A 23,658-nucleotide genomic window follows, 5' to 3' on the forward strand; every position below is an offset into this window, starting at 1 on the left:
GTCACTTTGAAAGTTAAAAAGAACATGACTAACTTGCTCACTCCCTTTTAATTCCCTAAATACTTGAGAAGTGAGAGTGGGAGAGAAACTGGCCATGGGTGGGGAGTAGCAAAGAAACAGGAAGAAAGCCTGAAATTGTAGCAGATGAAGAAATGGATGGTATGATGTGTGTTGAATCAATGAATAAAACTGATAATCCAATATACTGCTCACCAATTAATCATTTTCATCACTTTCTGTCCAATGAAGGATGACAGAGGTAGGAAAATCTACATGCCCACTTTTCAGGGACTAAATGGACCCATGTCTGAGCTCTTTTTAAAATAACCTCACAGAAGATTTTGATTACTTGGGGGTCAAGAGTATATGATAGAAAAAAACAAAACTGAAAAGAAATGGAGTCAAATAGCCATATTTTTAACCACCTTGATCCCTCACTTTCTCATCTGTAAAATAACAATATTAAAATATTCTTGTCTCATGGTTGTTGGGAGAGGTTCAATGAGACAGTGGATGTAAATATACATAGCACAACATTTGGCACTTAGCATCCAATAAATGTTAGTTCCTCCTTTCCCATCCCTTTTCCACTTTTATCACTTCCTCACCCTCAATCCAGTATTTATTACCCATGTTGCCTTGAGCAGTTAATCATTCTAAGGTTCACTGTCTTTAACTATAAAATGGAAATGTAAATAAGATCAATTTTGCAGGCTTGCTGTTAGATTAAATAAGCTATCCATACAAAGCACATAGCATAGCACCCATAGTGAGCATTCAATGGCTACTGATTATTATTATTGTTTGATCATTATTAATCTTTTTAAAGTAAAATAACTTATTTCTGATCAGCACAGTTAGAACTCTCCTGGAATCATAAAATACTAGGCCTGAAGAACCTTAGTTCCTGATAATCAAGTATAGTGCCTCTCAACTCGGGATGGTACCTTCCCCTAAAGGAGGCGGGCATTTGGAAACAGGGTGGGCATTTTTCCATTGTCATAGTGACTGAGAGTGTTACTGGTATTTAGCACCTTGGAGCAGGAATGCAAAACCTCCTACAATGTGTGGACACGCTCATACACGAAGAATTATTCCCTTTAGATGCCAATCACCCCACCACTAAGACACACAGAAGATTTTAACTTCTTCATGGGGTGCTCAGAGAGATGCTGTATTTGACCAAAGTCCCAGAGTTAGTTAGCATTAGAGCTAGAACTAAATTTTGTATAGCGTGTTAACACTGCAAGAATTTTTGCCATCTTCTGCAATTGTCATCAACAGCATATACATCTCTATTCTTAGCCATGACAATTGTCTCTATAAAGTCAGTACAATTCCTAAGAAAAGAAAAGCCTTACAGTGTGCTTTCTTACTCTGTCTCCAGGAGATGGAAGAAGAGAGAGAGCGAAATAGAGAGAGTGCATGAGCAAGAGGGAGAGTGGGGGAGGGAGGGAGAGGATGGGGGATGAAGGTTTCTTTTCTTTTACTGTTGAATAATAATATATTAGCTTGCTTCACTGACTCCATTATAGTAGAGGCTGGGGTAGTAACTCAGTCCCTGAGAACACAATATTAAAGAGATGAAGGTTTGATTTCAGTCCTCCTATGGGTTCATTAGTTTTACACAGAGCAAGTCCTCTTCTATAATCATAGCATGTCATGCAGGCATGTGGTGGCGAATGTCTTAAAAGGCAAGAAGCTGCCAAACACCTCTAACCTCACTACCAAGAAATAGCTTAGCTACTTGTCCTGCTGAGTATGGTTCAACATCAGCTCAATATTTTGTTTATTTTAACATTTATGGCTGTGATGAAATGGCCACTGTCTTGAATGAGCGTGGGTGAGGGGCTGGTGAGCACGGAGCTTCCAGGGGCTGAGTGAAGAGGTGTCTCTGATGTCCGTGAAGAACAATCAGGGATCGGGGTCTTTCAAGGATGTAACTGTAGACTTCAGCAGGGAGGAGTGGCAACTGTTGGACCTTGCTCAGAAAAGTCTATATAGGGATGTAATGCTGGAAAACTATTTCAACTTGATCTCAATGGTGTGTCAAGTTCCCAGACCAGAAGTCATTTTCAACTTGGTGAAATATCAAGCCAGAGCTGTCTAGAATACATAGGAAGTACAGAATGGCTAACATACACCCCTGGAAAAAAGAAACATAGGTGGATCTTGAAGATAGCAGAGGAATAAGACGTGCAGATCACCTTCCTCCCCACAAATACATCAGAAATACATCTACATGTGGAAAAACCCCTACAGAACACCTACTGAATGCTGGCAGAAGAACTCAGATTTCCCAAAAGGCAAGAAAATCCCCACATACCTGGGTAGGGCAAAAGAAAAAACAGAGACAAAAGAATAGGGACAGGACCTGCACCTCTGGGAGGGAGCTGTGAAGGAGGAAAAGTTTCCACACACTAGGAAGTCCCTTCACTGGTGTTTTGGAGCCACAGAGGAGAGCACAGCAACAGGGGTGCAGAGGGCAAAGCAGAGAGATTCCCACACAGAGGATCAGTGCCAACCAGCACTCACCAGACTGAGACGGTTGTCAGCTCACCCGCTGGGGCAGGTGAGGGCTGGGAGCTGAGGCTTGGGCTTCAGAGGTCAGACCCTAGGGAGTGGACTGGGGTTGGCTGCATGAAGACAGCCTGAAGGGGGCTAGTGCACTACAGCTAGCCAGGAGGGAGTCCGAGAAAAAGTCTGGACCTGATGGAGAGTTAAGAGACCATTGTTTTGGGGTGTGCAAGGAGAGGGGCTTCCTGCTCCATGTACCCACAGATGGCAGAGCACCGCCTAAGTGAGCTCCAGAGACAGGCATGAGCCATGGCTAAGATCTTGGACCCCAGAGGCAGGCACAGACCGCTATTACTGCCACCACTGCCACCAAGAATCTTGTGTGCAAGCACAGGTCACTACCCACACCTCTCCGGAAGCCTGTGCAGCCCGCCACTGCCAGGGTCCCATGATCTAGGGTCACCTTCCCTGGGAGAACACACGGTGCACCTCAGGCTGTTGCAATATCATACTGGCCTCTGCCACTGCAGGCATGCCCCACATTCCAATTATGACTACCATACCCCTCCCTCTAACCAGCCTGAGGGAGTAAGAGAGCCCTAATCAGCCACTGCTTTAACCCCTCCTCTCTGGGTGGGGAAGAGATGCCTGAGAGTGGCCTACACACAGAGGTGGGGCCAAAACCAAAGCTGAACCCCAGGAGCTGTGCAAACAAAGTAGAGAAAGGGAAATTTCTCTGTGCAGCCTCAAGAGCAGCAGATTAAATCCCCACAATCAGCTTGATAAACCCTACATCTGTGGAGTACCTGAATAGACAACAAATGTTCCCAAAATTGAGGCGATGGAATTTGGGAGCACCTGTAGCCTTGGGGTTTGCTTCCTGTGTTTGATTCGTGTTTGGTTTTATGTTTATCTTATCTTAGTTTTTAGTGCTTGTTTGCATTGGTGGGTTTGTTTACTGGTTTGGTTTCTCTCTTCCTTTTGTTTTTTTCTCTTTTTGTGAGTGTGTGTGTGTATGTTTCTTTGTGTGATTTTGTCTATTTAGTTTTGCTTTTACCATTTGTTTTGGGGTTCTGTCTGTTCATTTTTTTTTCTTCATTAATTTCACGCCATGCAGTTGGCAGGGTCATGGTGCTCCAGCCGGGTGTTGGGCCTGAGCCTCCAAGTTGGGAGAGCTGAGTCCAGGACACTGGACTGCCAGAGACCTTCAGAGTCCTTCCAGTTCCACGTAATATAAACTGGTGAGAGCTCTCCCAGAGATCTCCATCTCAACATTAAGACCGAGCTCCACCCAACGGCCAGCAAGCTCCAGTGCTGAAAACCCCATGCCAAACAACTAGTAAGACAGGAACACAGCTCCACTCATTAGCACACAGGCTGCCTAAAGTCATAATAAGTTCAAAGACACCCCAAAACACAACACCAGATGCGGCCCTGCCCACCAGAGGGACAAGATCCAGCCACACCCAAAAGAAGACAAGAACCAGTCCCCCCCACCAGGAAACCTACACAACCCACTGAACCAACCTCACCCACTGGGGACAGACAAGAGAAATAAGAGGAACTATGAACCTGCAGCCTGCAAAAAGGAGACCGCAAACACAGTAAGTTAAACAAAATGAGAAGACAGAGAAATATGCACCAGATGCAGAAGCAAGGCAAAAACCCACCAGACCAAACAAATGAAGAGGAAATAGGCAGTCTACCTGAAAAAGGATTCAGAGTAGTGATCGTAAAGATGATCCAAAATCTTGGAAATAGAATGGAGAAAATAGAAGAAATGTTTAACAAGGAACTAGAAGAACTAAAGAGCAAACAAATAATGATGAACATTATTGAATAAATGAAGTTAAAAATACTCTAGAAGGAATCAATAGAATCACTGAGGCAGAAGAATGGACAATGACCTGGAAGATAGAATACTGGAAATAACGGCCACAGAGCAGATAAAGAGAAAAGAATGAAAAGAATTGATGACAGTCTCAGAGACTTCTGGAACAATATTAAATGTACCAAATTTTGAATTATAGGGGTCCCAGAAGAAGAAGAGAAAAAGAAAGGGACTGAGAAAATATTTGAAGACATTATAGTTGAAAGCTTCCCTAATATGGAAAAGGAAATAATTAATCAAGTCCAGGAAGCACAGAATGTCCCACACAGGATAAATCCAAGGAGAAACACGCCAATACACATATTTACCAAACTATCAAAAATTAAATACAATGAAAAAATATTAAAAGCAGCAAGGGAAAAACAACAAATACCATACAGGGAATCCCCATAAGGTTAACAACTGATCTTAGAGCAGAAACTCTGCAGGCCAGAAGGGAGTGGCAGGACATATTTAAAGTGATGAAAGGGAAAAACCTACAACCAAGATTACGCTACCCAACAAGGATCTCATTCAGATTTGATGGAGAAATTAAAAGCTTTACAGACAAGCAAAAGCTAAGAGAATTCAGCACCACCAAACCAGCTTTAAAACAAAAGCTAAAGGAACTTCTATAGGTGGGGAAAAACAAGAGAAGAAAAAGACCTACAAAAACAAACCCAAAACAATTAAGAAAATGGTAATAGGAACATACATATCAATAATTACTTTAAATGTAAATGGATTAAATGCTCCAACCAAAAGAAACAAACTGGCTGAATGGATATAAAAACAAGGCCCATATATATGTTGTCTACAAGAGACCCACTTCAGACCTAGGGACACATACAACCTGAAAGTGAGGGGATGGAAAAAGATATTCCATGCAAATGGAAATCAAAAGAAAGCTGGAGTAGCAGTTCTCATATCAGACAAAATAGACGTTAAAATAAAGACTATAACAAGAGACAAAGAAGGACACCACATAATTATCAAGGGATCAATCCAAGAAGAAGATAAAACAATTGTAAATATTTATGCACCCAACAAAGGAGCACCTCAATATATAAGGCAAATGCTAACAGCCATAAAAGGGGAAATTGACAGTAACACAATAATAGTAGGGGACATCAACACCCCACTTTCACCAATGGACAGATCATCCAAAATGAAAATAAATAAGGAAACACAAGCTTTAAATGACACATAAGACTAGACGGACTTAATTGATATTTATAGGACATTCTATTCAAAAACAACAGAATACACTTTCTTCTCAAGTGCACATAGAACATTCTCCAGGACAGACCACATCTTGGGTCACAAATCAAGCCTTAGTAAATTTAAGAAAATTGAAATCATATCAAGTATCTTTTCTGACCACAACGCTATGAGACTAGATATCAATTACAGGAAAGCATCTGTAAAAAATACAAACACATGTAGGCTAAACAACATGCTACTAAATAACCAAGAGATGACTGAAGAAATCAAATAGGAAATCAAAAAATACCTAGAAACAAATGACAATGAAAACGCAATGACCAAAAACCAATGGGATGCAGCAAAAGCAATTATAAAAGAGAAGTTTATAGCAATACAATCGTACCTCAGGAAACAAGAAACATCTCAAATAAACAACCTAACCTTACACCAAAAGCAATTAGACAAAGAAGAACAAAAAAAAAACCCAAAGTTAGCAGAAGGAAATAAATCATAAAGATCAGATCAGAAATAATTGAAAAAGATATGAAGGAAACAATAGCAAAGATCAATAAAACGAAAAGCTGGTTCTTTGAGAAGGTAAACAAAATTGATAAAACATTAGCCAGACTCATCAAGAAAAAAAGAGAGACGACTCAAATCAACAGAAATAGAAATGAAAAAGGAGAAGTAACAACTGATACTGCAGAAATACAAAGGATCATGAGAGATTACTATGAGCAACTATATGTCAATAAAATAGACAACCTGGAAGAAATGGACAAATTCTTAGAAAAGCACAACTTTCTGAGACTGAACCAGAAAGAAATAGAAAACATATACAGCCCAATCACAAGCACTAAAATTGAAACTCTGATTAAAAATCTAACAAACAAAAGCCCAGGACCAGATGGCTTCACAGACGAATTCTATCAAACATTTAGAGAAGAGTTAACACCTATCCTTCTCAAACACTTCCAAAATATAGCAGAGGGAGGAACACTCCCAAACTCATTCTACAATGTCACCATCACCCTGATAACAAAACCAGACAAAGACATCACAAAAAAAGAAAACTACAGGCCAATATCACTGATGAACATAGATGCAAAAATCCTCAACAAAATACTAGCAAACAGAATCCAACAGCACATTAAAAGGATCATACACCATGATCGAGTGGGGTTTATCCCAGGAAACCAAGGATTCTTCAATATACGCAAATCAGTCAATGTGATACACCATATTAACAAATTGGAGGATAAAAACCATATGATAATCTCCATAGATGCAGAAAAAGCTTTCAACAAATTTCAACACCAATTTATAATAAAAACTCTCCAGAAAGTGGGCAAAGAGGGAACCTACCTCAACATAATAAATGCCATATATGACAAAAGCACAGCCAACATCATTTTCAATGGTGAAAAACTGAAACCATTTCCTCTAAGATCAGGAACAAGACAAGGGTACTAACTCTCACCACTATTATTCAACACAGTTTTGGAAGTTTTAGCCACAGCAATCAGAGAAGAAAAAGAAATAAAAGGAATCCAAATCGGAAAAGAAGTAAAACTGTCACTGTTTGCAGATGACATGATACTATACATAAAGAATCCTAAAGATGCTACCACAAAACTACTAGAGCTAATCAATGAATTTGGTAAAATAGCAGGATACAAAATTAATGCACAGATATCTCTCTCATATCTATATACTAACAATGAAAAATCTGAAAGAGAAATTAAGGAAACACTCCCATTTACCATTGCAACAGAAGAGAATAAAATACCTAGGAATAAACCTGCCTAAGGAGGCAAAAAACTTGTATGCCGAAAACTATAAGGCACTGATGAAAGAAATCAAAGACGATACAAACAAATGGAGAGATATACCATGTTTCTGGATTGGAAGAATCAACACTGTGAAAATGACTATACTACCCAAAGCAGTCTACATATTCAATGCAATCCCTATCAAACTACAATGGCATTTTTCACAGAACTAGAACAAACAGTTTTACAATTTGTATGGAAACACAAAAGAAGGGAATAACCAAAGCAATCTTGAGAAAGAAAAGTGGAACTGGAGGAATCAGGCTCCATGACTTCAGACTCTATTACAAAGCTACAGTAATCAAAACAGTATGGCACTAGCACAAAAACAGAAATATAGATCAATGGAACAGAATAGAAAGCCCAGAGATAAACTCACACATAGATGGTCACCTTATCTTTGATAAAGGAGGCAAGAATATACAATGGAGAAGACATCCTCTTCAATAAGTGGTGCTGGGAAAACTGGACAGCTACATGTAAAAGAATGAAATTAGAACACTCCCTAACACCAAATACAAAAATAAACTCAAAATGGATTAAAGACCTAAATGTAAGGCCAGACACTATCAAACTCTTAGAGGAAAACAGAGCAGAACACTCTATGACATAAATCACAGCAAGATCCTTTTGACCCATCTCCTAGAGAAATGGAAATAAAAACAAAAATAAACAAATGGGACCTAATGAAACTCAAAAGCTTTTGCACAGCAAAGGAAACCATAAACAAGACAAAAAGACCACCCTCAGAATGGGAGAAAATATTTACAAATGAAGCAACTGACAAAGAATTAATCTCCAAAACATACAAGCAGCTCATGCAGCTCAATATCAAAAAAACAAACAACTTAATCCAAAAATGGGCAGAAAAGCTAAATAGACATTTCTCCAAAAAGATATACAGATTGCCAACAAACACATGAAAGGATGCCCAACATCACTAATCATTAGAGAAATGCAAATCAAAACTACAATGAGATATCACCTCACACCGGTCTGAATGGCCATCATCAAAAAATCTAGAAACAATAAATGCTGGAAAGGGTATGATGAAAAGGGAACCCTCCTGCACTGTTGGTGGGAATGTAAATTGTTACAGCCACTATGGAGAACAGTATGGCAGTTCCTTAAAAAACTAAAAATAGAACTACCATACAACCCAGCAATCCCACTACTGGGCATGTACCCTGAGAAAACCATAATTCAAAAAGAGTCATGTACCACAATGTTCATTGCAGCACTATTTACAATAGCCAGGGCATGGAAGCAACCTAAGTGTCCATCGACAGATGAATGGATAAAGAAGATGTGGTACATATATACAATGGAATATTACTCAGCCATAAAAAAGAAATGAAATTGAGTTATTTGTAGTGAGGTGGATGGACCTAGAATCTGTCATACAGAGTGAAGTAAGTCAGAAAGAGAAAAACAAATACCATATGCTAACACATATATATGAAATCTAAAAAAAAAAAAAAAAGGTTCTGATGAACCTAGGGGCAGGACAGGAATAAATACACAGACATAGAGAATGGACTTGAGGACACAGGGGGTGGGAGGGGAAGCTGGGACGAAGTGATAGAGTAGCATTGACTTATATACACTACCAAAGGTAAAATAGATAGCTAGTGGGAAGCAGCTGCACAGCACAGGGAGATCAGCTCAGTGTTTTGTGACCACCTAGAAGGGTGGGATAGAGAGGGTGTGAGGGAGGGGATATGGAGATATATGTATACATATAGCTGATTCACTTTGTTATACAGCAGAAACTAACACAACATTGTAAAACAATTATACTCCAATAAAGATGCAAAAAAAAAAAAAAACCCAACCATTTATGGAACACCTACTGCTTGCAGGGCACTGTGCTAGATGCTGAGGTACTAAGATGAATTAGATACAGTCCACGGCCTCAAGGAACTCCGATTACCACAGAGGACAAAAATGTAAGTAAATTATTCCCATAGAATTGGTATTACAGTAGAGGAAGAATTATTGATTTATAGAGTAAGCTGAACTAGGAAATTGATTTTGACTACTGGTTGAACTGTTTTAAATAACATAGTCACACCAGATACCTTAATAAACCAAAAGAAAGAGAGTTTATTGTAGTCAAAATAACTGTCTTCTACCACAAATTTTCACATTTGTCTATCTCATTTTCAGATTTAAGATTCAGAGTAAGACAGTCTAAGCGTCACCTGAATACTAGCTGTGTGTCCTTTGGAATGTTATTTATGTTCCCTAACTCTTGGTTTCCCCAACTGGAAGAAACATAAGTTAAGTATCCCTGCCCTACTTACCTCTGAGTATTGTTGTAGGAATGGAAGGAGATAATATGAATGCTTTATACATATTATATGTAATCAAACCACTTTCACTTTCCAGAAAGACTACATTTCTCAGCCCCTCTGTAGCTAAGGAGAGAATTTGACTAATTCTCACCAATAGAATATTAGTAAAGGTGATATCACTTCTAGCCCCAAGCATTTAAAGTGGGTGTACTTTCTTCACAAATCATCTTTTCCCCTGTGCAGCAACATGGGAGGCCATGCATTCCAGATGGCCTAAGAACAAAATTGAAGAAGGCGGTGCAATCTGTATTGGACTTGGTATGAGTAAGAAATAAATGCCTACTTTATTGTCACTGAGATTTTACTGTGTGTGTATTACTGCAGCATGGCCTATCTCACACTGACTAACACATAACAGATGTAAATTATTATTTTGAAATGCACTAGCATACTTAGATGGTCTCATTACCTGGCAGCTCTGGGACTGTCTATTGCAAAGCCTCAGAATCAGCAGTCCTCAGAGCACTTGTTATTCTATAGTTAAAACATTCTCCTGAATACTGAATAAAACCAAATGACCTTCCATCTCTCACTTCTATTCTCATTTTTCCCCTCTCTTCAAATGCTAACTTCAGCATATGTTCTGAAACTCTTAATGAATGTGTCTGATTGCCTAAAAAGTCAATATTCCAAATAGGTGATAGATGTCAATTTGCCAATTCTATTCATGTCAGAAACCAATAGCTTTAAAAACTTCTTAGCTGGACAACAAAGATGTTGATTACAACAAGTAAAGGACTTGTCTGCATCTGCAAAGAGACTTGTTACCTAAGGGAAAACTGTCCAAATGGTATATTTCAGACTAGAAAAACTCAACACAAGAGCATTTACTGTGGTGTGCATCACAGATGAAAACATTTGGAATACTTATCAAAGTCACTTTTTTATAGAAGTTCTTGTTGCAGACATCATCAGAAGTTGAAAAATACACAAATACGATATGTCTACAATTATTACAAGATCATAGAATCGTAATGCTCTGGAAATACCTTACCTGTTCTACATTTTGACCTCTAGTAAGATATTCATTACCAACTTTGATTCTAGGATGGATCAAGCCCTTCACCAGCTCAGAGGAGTTAACGCCCATGAGGAAAGCAGCTTTGTCAGCATCTGGTCAGAAGAAAGGAAGGAAAAGAAGGGAAGGAGGGAGGGAGAGAGAAAAAGAGAAGGAGGAAAGTGGGGAGAGGGAGAGAGGAAGGAAAACACTATTAAAATTCATTCTACTATAGCCCAATAGACTACCCAGAAGATGGAAGGATGGTTTGTTGAGAATGATATAGCAAGGTAGATTGTAGTTTTGAAATAAATGCATGAATCCTAAATGTTTAAAAGCCTCTATTTCTTGGAAATGCAAATCAAAACCACAATGAACTACCACTTCACACCCACTAGAATAGCTATAATCAAAAAGACAGACAATAACGAGTTTTGGTGAAGAAGTGGAGAAATTGGCACCTTCATACGCTACTAGAATATAAAATGGTACAGCTGCTATAGAAAACCATTTGGCAGCTACTCAAAAGTTAAACATAGTTACTATAGGACCCAGAAATTCCACTCTTAGGTATACACCCAAGATAAATAAAAAGTATGTTCACACAAAATAGTTGTACACAAATGTTCCCAGTAGCATTATTCATTATGGTCAAAACATGAAAAAAACACAAATGCCCATCAGCTGATGACTGGATAAACAAAATGTGGTATATTAATACAATGGAACTTTTTTAGTCATAAAATGGAATGAAGTATTGATGCATGCTACAACATGGATGAGGCTTGAAAACTTTATAGTAAGGGAAAGAAACCTAACACAAAGGCCATATATTGTATGATTTTATTTATATGAACTGTCCAGAATAGGCAAGTCCATAGAGACAGAAAGTAGATTTGTAGTTGCCAGGAGCTAGGAGAGAAGGGAATGGGGAGTAGCTACTTTAGGGTACAGGATTTCTTTTTGGAGTAATGAAACGTTCTGGAATTAGATAGGCGTGACGGTCACACAACATTGTGAATATGCTTAAACTCACTGAACTGTGCATTTTAAAAGGATAAATTTTATAATACGGGAATTGTAACTCAATTTTTAAAAAGAATCTTTTTCTTGATACTGGCCCTCTTCTGAAAAGAACTATTTATCTGAAGGACATGAAAAATCTCATTTTCATTATTTGCCTATTTTCCCCTTCTACATATACATTCGTAGATCCTTTCAATGAAACCGGAACTTGGACCATGTAATTGGATAATTCGAGACAGCTGCCAATCAACAGAAGCCAGAACACTTGCCCAGTATCTTTCAGAAACCTTTCCTTTTCCTGCGAAGTCTTTGCCCCATAGTGCCCTCTGCTGCCTAACAAGAATACTTACAACCCACACAATTGTACTTTTATAAAACAGCACTTCTATCTTCTAAGGAAAGAAGTGAAGAAGAAGAAGTGTTATCAGAAGGAAAAGCAAATAGACATGTATCACACCAGGTGTTAAAAAATGACAATAACACAAAAGAATGCCACAGGCAAAAAGTTATAAACACATTTCAAATTGCAGATGTTTTCAGTTATCAGACAAAGGGAATATTTTACTCAACTGAACCTCTCTGCTGTCTTCCATTTTAAATGAATCCTGAGATATGCTAGTATATCTGATGTAGTAACTCCATAAAATTAATGTCTTAGTATAGAAGAAAATGCAGTCTTTCCTTACTTCACTAAGAAGTACAAAATTTCCTGAGCAGTAACCACAAATAGAGAATAAAGTAAAAACAAAACACATTTAGAGAGCTGTATGTCATTTGTACTAACAGTATCCATTTCCTTTCTGTCAGCCTTTAAAATTTTCACAAAGGCTTGAAAAGCTTGAAATGTTTGATTTACTTGTTAACTAAAATCAATGTATACTATACATACATTTCTACAAGCTCTACACCTACTCCATATCAATGATAATGGTCTAGGTACTCAGTTGCTACGAAACCTTTCAAAATGCAAAGCCCTTTTGGGAAAATAAATGGAAAAATCAAAAGTAAAGCAGACATGCTCATCCTATGCTGAGTTATTCCTGCTAGGAGTGCCATGTTTGGGGACAAAAGCCTGATTATTTCAAGTTGAGAAGCCAATGGGTCAGAATCATAGACTTTTTGAAGCAGAAGAGACTTTAAAGAGCATCTAACCCAAAACGAAACTATTTCAAAGGAAGGGAGAAATGCAACGTACCTGATGAATCTGAGCAGAGATGAATAGTAACCAACAATGTGAACAACGAACAATTCCACAGTATCTGCCCAGGAAAAAAAAAGACAGGAGTTCGATTTTCTATGCATTGGAAGCATTCAGATGGACAATATAGGTAACAATAGTCTCAATCTCATACAACCTTTTTCCAGTGTTAATGACAGTCCTTTGAGTCTATTTTTATCCATGAACAAAGGAAATCAAAATTCTCTGTACAGTATCCCACCTTAAGCTCTAACAGAAATAGCCTTCAACATTACAGAATTATTTCTCACCTACTCCAGAGACACTCAAGGATATGCAGACAGAGGAGTAGTGGATTTATCCCACAGGCGTACATTAGACATCTCACGTTCTCCTTTTTTTTTTTTTTTTACAGAAAATAATAGTTGTCATCATATTCCAAAAAAAAAACAAAAAACTTCATTTGCATTAAAAGTTAAATCTATGGATAAATGTCCTTCTGACATTTAGGAGATGCCATCATGAAGACAGCATCATCTGTAAACGTATTTTCAACATGTAACCTGATGTGTTCCCCAAAGAGGCTTTATGAAATTCCCATCAATAAACATCATTTTCTAGGACCTTGTGAATAAAACCATGAATTTTAACTTAGGTTTTATGATATTACCTGGGAGAGGTTTAGCTAGAGGGGGTTCTCAAATGGTGGTGTGGATTAGAATAGCCTGGAGAGCTCATAAAGGAACAAAGGACTAGCTCACTGAAGAAGGTAAGGGTCTGGGCCCATTTTTTAGCATGTTCGCCGGGTGATTCTGATACACATGAGGGTCTGAGAACAGTCCTTCTCAGAGGGTCCTCAACCTTGTCTGTACATTGGGGTCACCTGGCACGTTATAAAAACAAATCCTTATGCTTGCATCCTCCCTCAGAGATTGGTTTCCTTTGGTCTGGGTGAGGCCTGAGCTTCAGGAATTAAAAAGCTCCCCAGGTGATTCTGATGTGCAACCAAGTTTGAGAACTACTCTCTAGAGAAGGGTAGACAGGTTTGGTAAGTGCATTTAGAAGATGGAGAGAACAAAGTCTGACTGCACCTGAAAACAGGTAAGGAGGTAGAGAAAAACAAGAGGCAATCCCTTCCAGTGTGACAATTCTATCCCAGTTCTATCTGATCTGTAAATAACCAGATATAAAGAAACAAAATCCAGTTTTGTCAAACCACAATCTGGCTAATGTGAAAAAGGGTTTTGAAAATGATCTTCAATTAGTCTTTTATGTAGGGTTATAATATGGTTTCTGAGCTGTTCAAACTTCCTTAATTTATTGAACTGAGTTTCTGAGCACTTGCTATGTGCAAGGCCTGGTGCTAGATGCTATAGTAAGAAGATAGATAAACAAGACAAAAATCCTTGCTGTCAAGGAGTTTATAATCCATGAGAGTAAATAAAACACAGGCAAAAATAGCAAGTCAATAAAACAACTGCCTATAAGAGACAAATCATGAGTACCATGAAAGTTTGAAAGAGAAAGAGATCCCTTCTGGACTGCATGACCAGGGAAGACTTCAAGAAAGAAACAGCATTTCATCTGAGCCTTGAAGGATGAGAAGGGTTTTGATGGGCAAGTATGGGAGAACAAGCATTTCTGAGACAGGGAACAGCATGACTTAAAGGCCCAGATGCAGGCAGTGCAGCGATGGTCAAAGACGGTGGATAGGACCAACAAGTTAGGAAGTGAGATAAACAGAAATGTGGGTGATTTGTGGTCGCAGGAGACATCTGATGCCACTGTAAGGTATTAATTAAATAATGGAGATATTTTAAAGGGCTGTTAGCAGAGAAATGGCATAATAAGAGTCAGGCTTCAGAACGATTAATATTGTGGAAGCATGCAAAACAGACGAGAGTGAGGAGATTACAGAGAAGGTGAACCCACTGTGGGACAATGGAGTGCAAAAGTGCTGAAAGTCTAAACTAGGAACGGGAAAGGGAAAAAGAGAGACTGAGAAACATGACCAAGAGGTTTCTAACCTGAGAAGCAGAGAGAAGAGCAGTACCGTGAATATGGATAGAAAAGTCAACAGGAAGACATCACTTGGGGGACGCGATGATACACTGAGTTTTAGCCATGCAGGGTTTAGGGTAGCAGGAGAATATGCAGTAGAAAGTTAGAAATATGGGGTTGGGACTCAAGAAGGAGGTAAAGGCAAGGATGTCCCCTTAGGTTTGGGGCCCTTCCCCCTTTCCATCCTCTTCTCCATCTGTCCAGCTCCTTCAATTCCTTCTTAAATGACTGGGAGGAAAATTACCAATGCTTAATATATCAATATTAAGAGCCCTTAGAAATCAATAAGAAAAATCCCGTACCTCAGTTTTAAAAATGGGCTAACAATGGAAACAAAAATTCAAAAATGAAACAATACAAATAGGTAATAACCTACAAAAATGTTAACTTTATTAATACTTAAATATAAAATAAAATCTGGCTAACTGGCAGGAGGAAAATTGTGACTGCTAATATTGGTGAGCATAGTGAGAAAGCCACTCAACTAGAAAAACACAAAGGATATGTCCTATGTCCCTGAGTGGGTAGGATTCATTTAACAAATAATTATTTACTACTACGGTAAGGGCTACTATGATACAGTGCCAGGCACTGTATTAAAACCTAGAAATACAACAGTGCACAGCATATTAGGCCCCTGCTCCTATGGAGCTTACATCTGATGGAGACTGGGGAGTAGGACACCCAATAAAAAACAGCTGTATGAATGACACAAACAAAGATATTCAGGATAAGGAGATAGAGAATGATGAGAAGGAGGTGGGGGAAGTCATGGAAGGGTTTTCTGATAACGTAACATCCAAGAAGGCACCTTGACAAAGTGAGGGAGTCAGCCATGAGGATACCTAGGAAGAGTTCCAGATAGAAGGAGGAGTTAGTGAAAATGTCCTGCAACAGGAGAGCTCGAATGATCCCAAAAGAGCCAAGAGACCCGTGGGCTGAGTGAGGGGAGTGAGAGAATGGGGAAAGGGTAGGTGGGGGTTCTGCACCTGATTCCATTGAGGTGCGTGGGTCCACGCTAGGCAGTTCTGTGGCACCGGCTGGATGTCTCAATTCTTACACCAACTACCTGGAGATAGCATCAGATTCCACAGGTTAAGAGTTCAGTCCTACAAGACTGCTTCCCCCAATTCAGATGCCAATTGTGAGTCCAGGTTGTCACTTAGGCTACTGACCGACCAGCTACAGATTGGAAGTTCCAACAACACCCTCCTTGGGTTCAATTAATTTGCTAGAGGCTCACAGAACTCAGAAAGACACTTTACTTGTTAGATCAATGATTTATTGTAAAAGAATATAATTTGGGAATAGCCAAATGGGAAAGATGCATAGGGCAAGGTATGAGTAAAGGGTACAGAGCTTCCACGTCTTCTCCGAGGATGCCAATTTCCCCAAATCTCCACATGCTCAGGAACCAAGAAGATCTCTGAACACTGTCCTTTTAAGATTTTATTTTTTAGGTTTCATTACATAGGCATGGTTGATTGAATTATTGGCCACTGGTGATTGAACTCAATCTCTAGCCCTGCTCCTCTGCTCTGACAGGGGTGGGATTGAAAGTTCCAACTCTCTAATCACAGGGTTAGTTCTTGTGGTGACAAGACCCTATCCATAGGTACAGTCCAAAAGTCACCTTATTAACATAAAAGACACCTTTATGGCTCTCATCACTCAAGAAATTCCAAATTAAGAGCTCTGTGCCAGATATTGGGACAAAGACCAAATATAAATTTCATATTATCAAGCATAATATGGAGATGGGATTAGAGAGAGATTTAGAGAGGTAACAGAAGGAGGCTATGATGAGGATTGAGGGTTTATTTTGAGTAAGATGGAAGCCACGCACGAACCTAGAGCTGAGGAGGGAACATGGGCTGGTTTACACTATGAAAGGATCACTGCTGGCTGCAATATGTAGAACTACAGTGATGGGATGAGGGTGGAGACAGGGAGATCAGTAAGGAGGTTATCACAACAGTCTGGTGAGAAATGGTGGCTCAGGCTAAGTGGTGGCAGTGAACATGGTGATTGTGGGTAGTTGTGAGTTTTACATATATTTAAAGGCAGAGACAACAAGAAAGAGAGGAGTTCAGGATGACTGTAAGATTTGAGTCAGGAGAATCCAGTTGACATTTATTAAGAAGACTGAGAAATGAAGGGGCAGGAAGAGATGAAGGGTTCAGTTCTATACATGTTGAGTTTGAGATGATCAACTAAGAAATGAGCAGAGAAAAGTTTCAAGAGTTGAGCTCAGCAGCCCTATAGCAGTTAGAAGTAAGGAAGATGAGGACGCTCCAGTAAAGAACCTGAGAAGGAACCACCATGGAGATTGTATGAGATGCTTTGCTTCATTTGCTTATCTGTATTTTCTAATTAATAACTATGCCTTGCTTTTGTAATAAAAATAATTTTAAAAACTTTGTTTCAAAGCGTTGGAAAAGCAAAAAAATGAACAAGGACAAAAACAGCAAAATAAGGCAGCAAGATGCCATGAAAGCATATATTAATATATTAATATAGAAGATGTTTACACAATATTCAGGGCACATTTCCTTACTGTATTTTCCTCTGAGCTCAAGTGTCCTCTTCTCTGAGTGGACTTTCTGACCACACTATCAACGATAACCCCCAACTCTTATTATTTTTTATTCTTTTACTCTGCTTTAATTTTTTCATTCTGACTTCATGCATATTTGTCCATTTATGTATATATTTTCTATCTCCCACACTAGACAATCAAGACAGGGATTATATCTTGTTCATAGGTATATCTCTAGCACCAGGAATAGTCCCCCACACAGACTGCCCCCCAAAATTATTTGTTAAACAATAAAAACCAAACAATGCAACCAAAAAATGGGCAAAGGAATTGAATGGATATTTCTGCAAAGAAGACATACAAATGTCCAATAAATACATGAAGATACTCAACATCACTAATCATCAAGGAAATGCAATTCAAAACCACAATGAGCGTGTCTCCCCACAACTAGGGCACCTGCTGGCTGCTGGTGGGGGACCCTGATGCCCAAGGAGACGGGAGGAACCCCCAAGTGAACTGGTAGGATGTGGGGGTACTGAGGGGAGAGGAGAAGTGGAGGCCAGACAGGATCAGTGACCCTGAGGCTGGGGAGATCAGGAGAGGCAGGTGGGAGAGGCCCTCCAGGAGGAGCAGGAGAGGAGGCGATTGCCCCAGCCACTCAGGCCTGGGGAGCCTGCTGGGGTCCCAGGCTGGTCCCCTGCCCTTCAGGGCACCCCCCCCGCCGGCCGCATTGGTCCTGGGGACATAGGAGGGAGGTCAGGAGATCAGGAGAGGCAGGCGGGAGGGGCCCTCCAGGAGGAGCGGTAGAGGAGCAGAGGGCATTTGTCTCGCCCACTTGAAACCAGGAAGCCTGCTGGGCTCCTAGGTGAGGTCCCTGCCCTCTGAGACGGGGGTGGGAGGCATGCCTGGGCCTCTTCTGTTCTGTTGAGCCTAAGCCCCAACACCCCCACAGCCCCCAGGGCATTTTCCAGCCCTGTGGGTCCTAAGCATACACCCCACCCACTGCCCAAACTTCACCCTTGCTTAGGCCCCACCTTCTACAGCTAAGGCCTTCCCCCCCCCCTTTTTTTTTCTTTTCTTTTTTTTTTTCTTTTCCCTTCTCCTCTTTTTTTACTATTATGGTACGGTTGTACCTTCCGGTTGTAGATTCATCTATATTTTTATTTTCTTTCTAATATATCTGTTAGTTTTCTAGTCTAAATTTGTTTTTTACTTTGTTATTGTACTCTCTCTTTTTTATTTTTTTGCCACCCCATGTGGCTTGTGAGATCTTGGTTTGCAAGCAGGGGTTTGGGCTCCTATGGTGGGAGCTCCGAGTCTGAACCACTGAACTAACAGAGAACCTGAGACCCCAGGGAATATTCATCAGAATGAGGTCTCACAGAGGTCCTCATTGCAGCACCAGGACCCAGCTCTACCCAACAGCCTACAAACTCCAGTGTTGGAAGCCTAAGGCCAAACAACAAGTAAGACAGGAACACAATCCCACTCATAAAAAAAAAAAAAAAAAAATGAGATGGCAAAAAAATATGTCACAGATGAAGGAGCAAGGTAAAAACCTACAAGACCAAATAAATGAACAGGAAATACGAAACCTACCTGAAAAAGAATTCAGAGTAATGATAATAAAGATGATCTAGAATCTCAGAAATAGAATGGAGGCACAGAATGAGAAAATACAAGAAATCCTTAACAAAGATCTAGAAGAACTAAAGAACAAACAAACAGAGATGAACAACACAATAACTGAAATGAGAAATACATTAGAAGGAATCAATAACAGAATAATGGAGGCAGAAGAAAGAATAAGTGAGTTAGAGACAAAATGCTGGAAATAACTGCCAAGGAGCAGAATAAAGAAAAAAGAATGAAAAGAATTGAAGACAATCACAGAGACCTCTGGGACAACACTAAATGCACCAACATTCGAATTATAGGGGTCTCAGAAGAAGAAAAGAAAATGAAAGGGTCTGAGAAAATATTTGAAGAGATTATAGTCCAAAACTTCCCTAACATGGGAACAGAAAGAGTCATCTAAGTCCAGGAAGCACAGAGAGTCCCGTACAGGATAAACCCTAGGAGAAACACACCAAGACACATATTAATCAAACTAACAAAAATTAAATTCAAAGAAAAAGTATTAAAAGCAGCAAGGGAAAAACAAAAAATAACATACAAAGGAATCCCTATAAGGTTATCAGCTGATTTTTCAGCAGAAACTCTGAAGGCCAGAAGGGAGTAGCAAGATATACTTAAAGTGTTAAAGAGAAAAACCTACAAACAAGATTATTCTACCCAGCAAGGATCTCATTCAGATTTGAGGGAGAAATCAAAAGCTTTTCAGACAAGCAAAAGCTAAGAGAATTCATCACCATCAAACCAGCTTTACAACAAATGCTAAAGAAACTTCTCTAGGCGGGAAACACAAGAGAAGAAAAAGACTCACAAAAACAAGCCCAAAACAATTAAGAAAATGGTCATAGGAATATACATATCGATAATAACCTTGAATGTAAATGGATTAAATGCGCCAACCAAAAGACACAGACTGGATGAATGGATACAAAAACAAGACCCATATATATGCTGTGTACAAGAGACCCACTTCAGGTGTAGGGACACATACAGACTGAAAGTGAAGGGATGGAAAAAGATATTCCATGCAAATAGAAATCAAAAGAAAGCTGGAGTAGCTATACTCATATCAGATAAAATAGACTTTAAAATAAAGAATGTTACAAGAGACGAGGAAGGACACTACATAATGATCAAGGGATCAATCCAAGAAGAAGATATAACAATTATAAATGTTTATGCACCCAACATAGGAGCACCTCAATACATAAGGCAAATGCTAACAACCATGAAAGGTGAAATCGACAGTAACACAATAATAGTAGGAGACTTTAACACCCCACTTTCACCAATGGACAGATCATCCAAAATGAAAATAAATAAGGAAAGACAAGCTTTAAATGACACAATAGACCAGATAGATTTAACTGGTATTTATAGACCATTTCACCCAAAAGTGACAGGATACACTTTCTTCTCAAGTGCACACAGAACATTCTCCAGGATAGATCACATCATGGGTCACAAATCAAGCCTCAGAAAATTTAATAAAATTGAAATCATATGAAGCTTCTTTTCTGACAACAATGCTATGAGATTGGAAATCAATTACAGGAAAAAAACTGTAAAAAACACAAATACATGGAGGTTAAACAGTGCTCTACTAAATAACCAAGAGATCACTGAAGAAATCAAAGAAGAAATAAAAAAATACAAAGGAATAAATGACAATGAAAAGATGATCCAAAACCTATGGGACACAGCAAAAGCAGTTCTAAGAAGGAAGTTTATAGCAATTCAATCTCACCTCAAGAGACAAGAAAAATCTCAAGTAAACAATCTAACCCTACACTTAAAACAACTAGAGAAAGAAGAACAAAGAAAACCCAAAGTCAGTAGAAGGAAAGAAATCATAAAGATCAGAGCAGAAATAAATGAAATAGAAACAATAAGAAAACAATAGCAAAGATCAATAAAACTAAAATCTGGTTCTTTGAGAAAACAAACAAAATTGATAAACCCTTAGCCAGACTCATCAAGAAAAAAAGGGAGAGGATGCAAATCAATAAAATTAGAAATGGAAAAGGAGAAATCACAACTGACACTGCAGAAGTACAAAGAATTATAAGAGACTACTACAAACAACTATATGCCAATAAAATGGACAACCATGAAGAAATGGACAAATTCTTCAAAAGGTACAATTTTCCAAGACTGAACCAGGAAGAATTAGAAAATATAAACAGACATATCACAAGTAATGAAATTGAAACCATAATTAAAAATCTTTCAACAAACAAAAGTCCAGGACCAGATAGATAGAATTCACTTCACAGGCGAATTCTATCAAACATTTAGAGAAGAGCTAACACCGATCCTTCTCAAACTCTTCCAAAAAATTGCAGAAGGAGAAACACTTCCAAATTCATTCTATGAAGCCACCATCACCTTGATACCAAAACCAGAAAAAGATATCACAAAATAAGAAAATTATAGACCAATATCAGTGATGAACATAGATGCAAAACTCCTGAACAGAGTACTAGCAAACAGAATCCAACAACACATTAAAAGCATCATACACCATGATCAAGTGGGATTTATCCCAGGGATGCAAGGATTCTTCAATATACACAAATCAATCAATGTGATACACCACATTAACAAATTAAGGAATAAAAACCATATGATCATCTCAACAGATGGAGAAAAAGCTTTTGACAAAATTCAACACCCATTTATGATAAAAACTCTCCAGAAAGTGGGCATAGGGGGAACCTACCTCAACATAATAAAGGCCATATACGTCAAACCCACAGCAAGCATCATACTCAATGGTGAAAAACTGAAAGCATTTCCACAAAGATCAGGAACAAGACAAGGATGTCCACTCTCGCCACTCTTATTCAACATAGTTTTAGAAGGCCTAGCCACGGCAATCGGAGAAGAAAAAGAAATAAAAAGAACACAAATTGGAAACGAAGTAAAACTGTCACTGTTTGCAGATGACATAATACTATACATAGAAAATCCTGAAGATGCCACCAGAAAACTACTAGAACTAATCAGTGAATTTGGTAAGGTTGCAGGACACAAATTAATGCACAGAAATCTCTGGCATTCTTATACACCAACAATGAAAAATCAGGAAGAGAAATTAAGGAAATAATCCCATTTACCATCACAGTAAAAAGAATAAAATACCTAGGAATAAACCTGCCTAAGGAAGCAAAAGACTTGTACTCAGAAAACTATAAAACACTGATAAAAGAAATCAAAGATGACATAAACAGATGGAGAAATATGCCATGTTCTTGGATTGGAAGAATCAACATTGTGAAAATGACTACACTACCCAAAGCAATGTACAGATTCAGTGCAATCCCTATCAAACTACCAACGGCACTCTTCACAGAATTAGAACAAAAAATGTTACAATTCGTATGGAAACACAAAAGACCCCGAATAGCCAAAGCAATCTTGAGAAAGAAAAACAGAGTTGGAGGAATCAGGCTCCCTGACTTCAAACTATACCACAAAGCTACAGTAATCAAGACAGTATGGCACTGGCACAAAAACAGAAATATAGATCAATGCTACAGGATAGAATGCCCAGAGATAAACCCACACACATATGATCACCTAATTTACAACAAAGGAGGCAAGAACATACAATGGAGAAAAGACAGCCTCTTCAATAAGTGGTGCTGGGAAAACTTGACAGCTACATGTAAAAGAATGAAATTAGAACACTACATAACACCATACACAAAAATAAACTCCAAATGGATTAAAGACCTAGATGTAAGACCGGACACTATAAAACTCTTAGAGGAAAATATAGGGAAAACACTCTTTGATATAAACTACAGCAAGATCATTTTTGACCCACCTCCTAGAGTAATGGAAATAAAAGCAAAAATAAACAAATGGGAGTTAATTAAACTTAAAAGCTTTTGCACAGCAAAGGAAACCATAAACAAGACAAAAAGACAACCCTCAGAATGGGAGAAAATATTTGCAAATGAAGCAACAGACAAAGGATTAATCTCAAAAATATACAAACAGCTCATGGAGCTCAATCTCAAAAAAAACCAAACAATCCAATTAAAAAATGGGTGGAAGACCTAAATAGACATTTCACTAAGGAAGACATACAGATGGCCAAGAGGCACATGAAAAGATGTTCAACATCACTAATTATTAGAGAAATGCAAATCAAAACTACAATGAGGTATCACCTCATACCAGTCAGAATGGCCATTATCAAAAAATCTAGAAACAATAATGCTGGAAAGGGTATGATGAAAAGGGAACCCTCCTGCACTGTTGGTGGGAATGTAAATTGATACAGCCACTATGGAGAACAGTGTGGAGGTCCCTTAAAAAACTAAAAATAACTACCATATGACCCAGCAATCCCACTACTGGACATATACCTGAGAAAACCATAATTCAAAAAGAGACATGTACCACAATGTTCATTGCAGCACTATTT

The 23,658-nt window shown here is 38.8% G+C and overlaps 1 protein-coding gene across 1 annotated transcript in view; it reads right to left on the minus strand.

Moving 5' to 3' along the window:
• Nucleotides 1–23,658, minus strand: part of MYH15 (myosin heavy chain 15) — a 170,418-nt gene that overhangs the window by 117,599 nt on the left and 29,161 nt on the right. Inside the window, 1 exon segment of the mRNA XM_061193051.1 lies at nt 10,777–10,895. Coding sequence (XP_061049034.1) covers nt 10,777–10,895 — 119 coding nt within the window.

This window comes from Eubalaena glacialis, chromosome 6, assembly GCF_028564815.1.
Source record: "Eubalaena glacialis isolate mEubGla1 chromosome 6, mEubGla1.1.hap2.+ XY, whole genome shotgun sequence".
NCBI lineage: Eukaryota > Metazoa > Chordata > Mammalia > Artiodactyla > Balaenidae > Eubalaena > Eubalaena glacialis.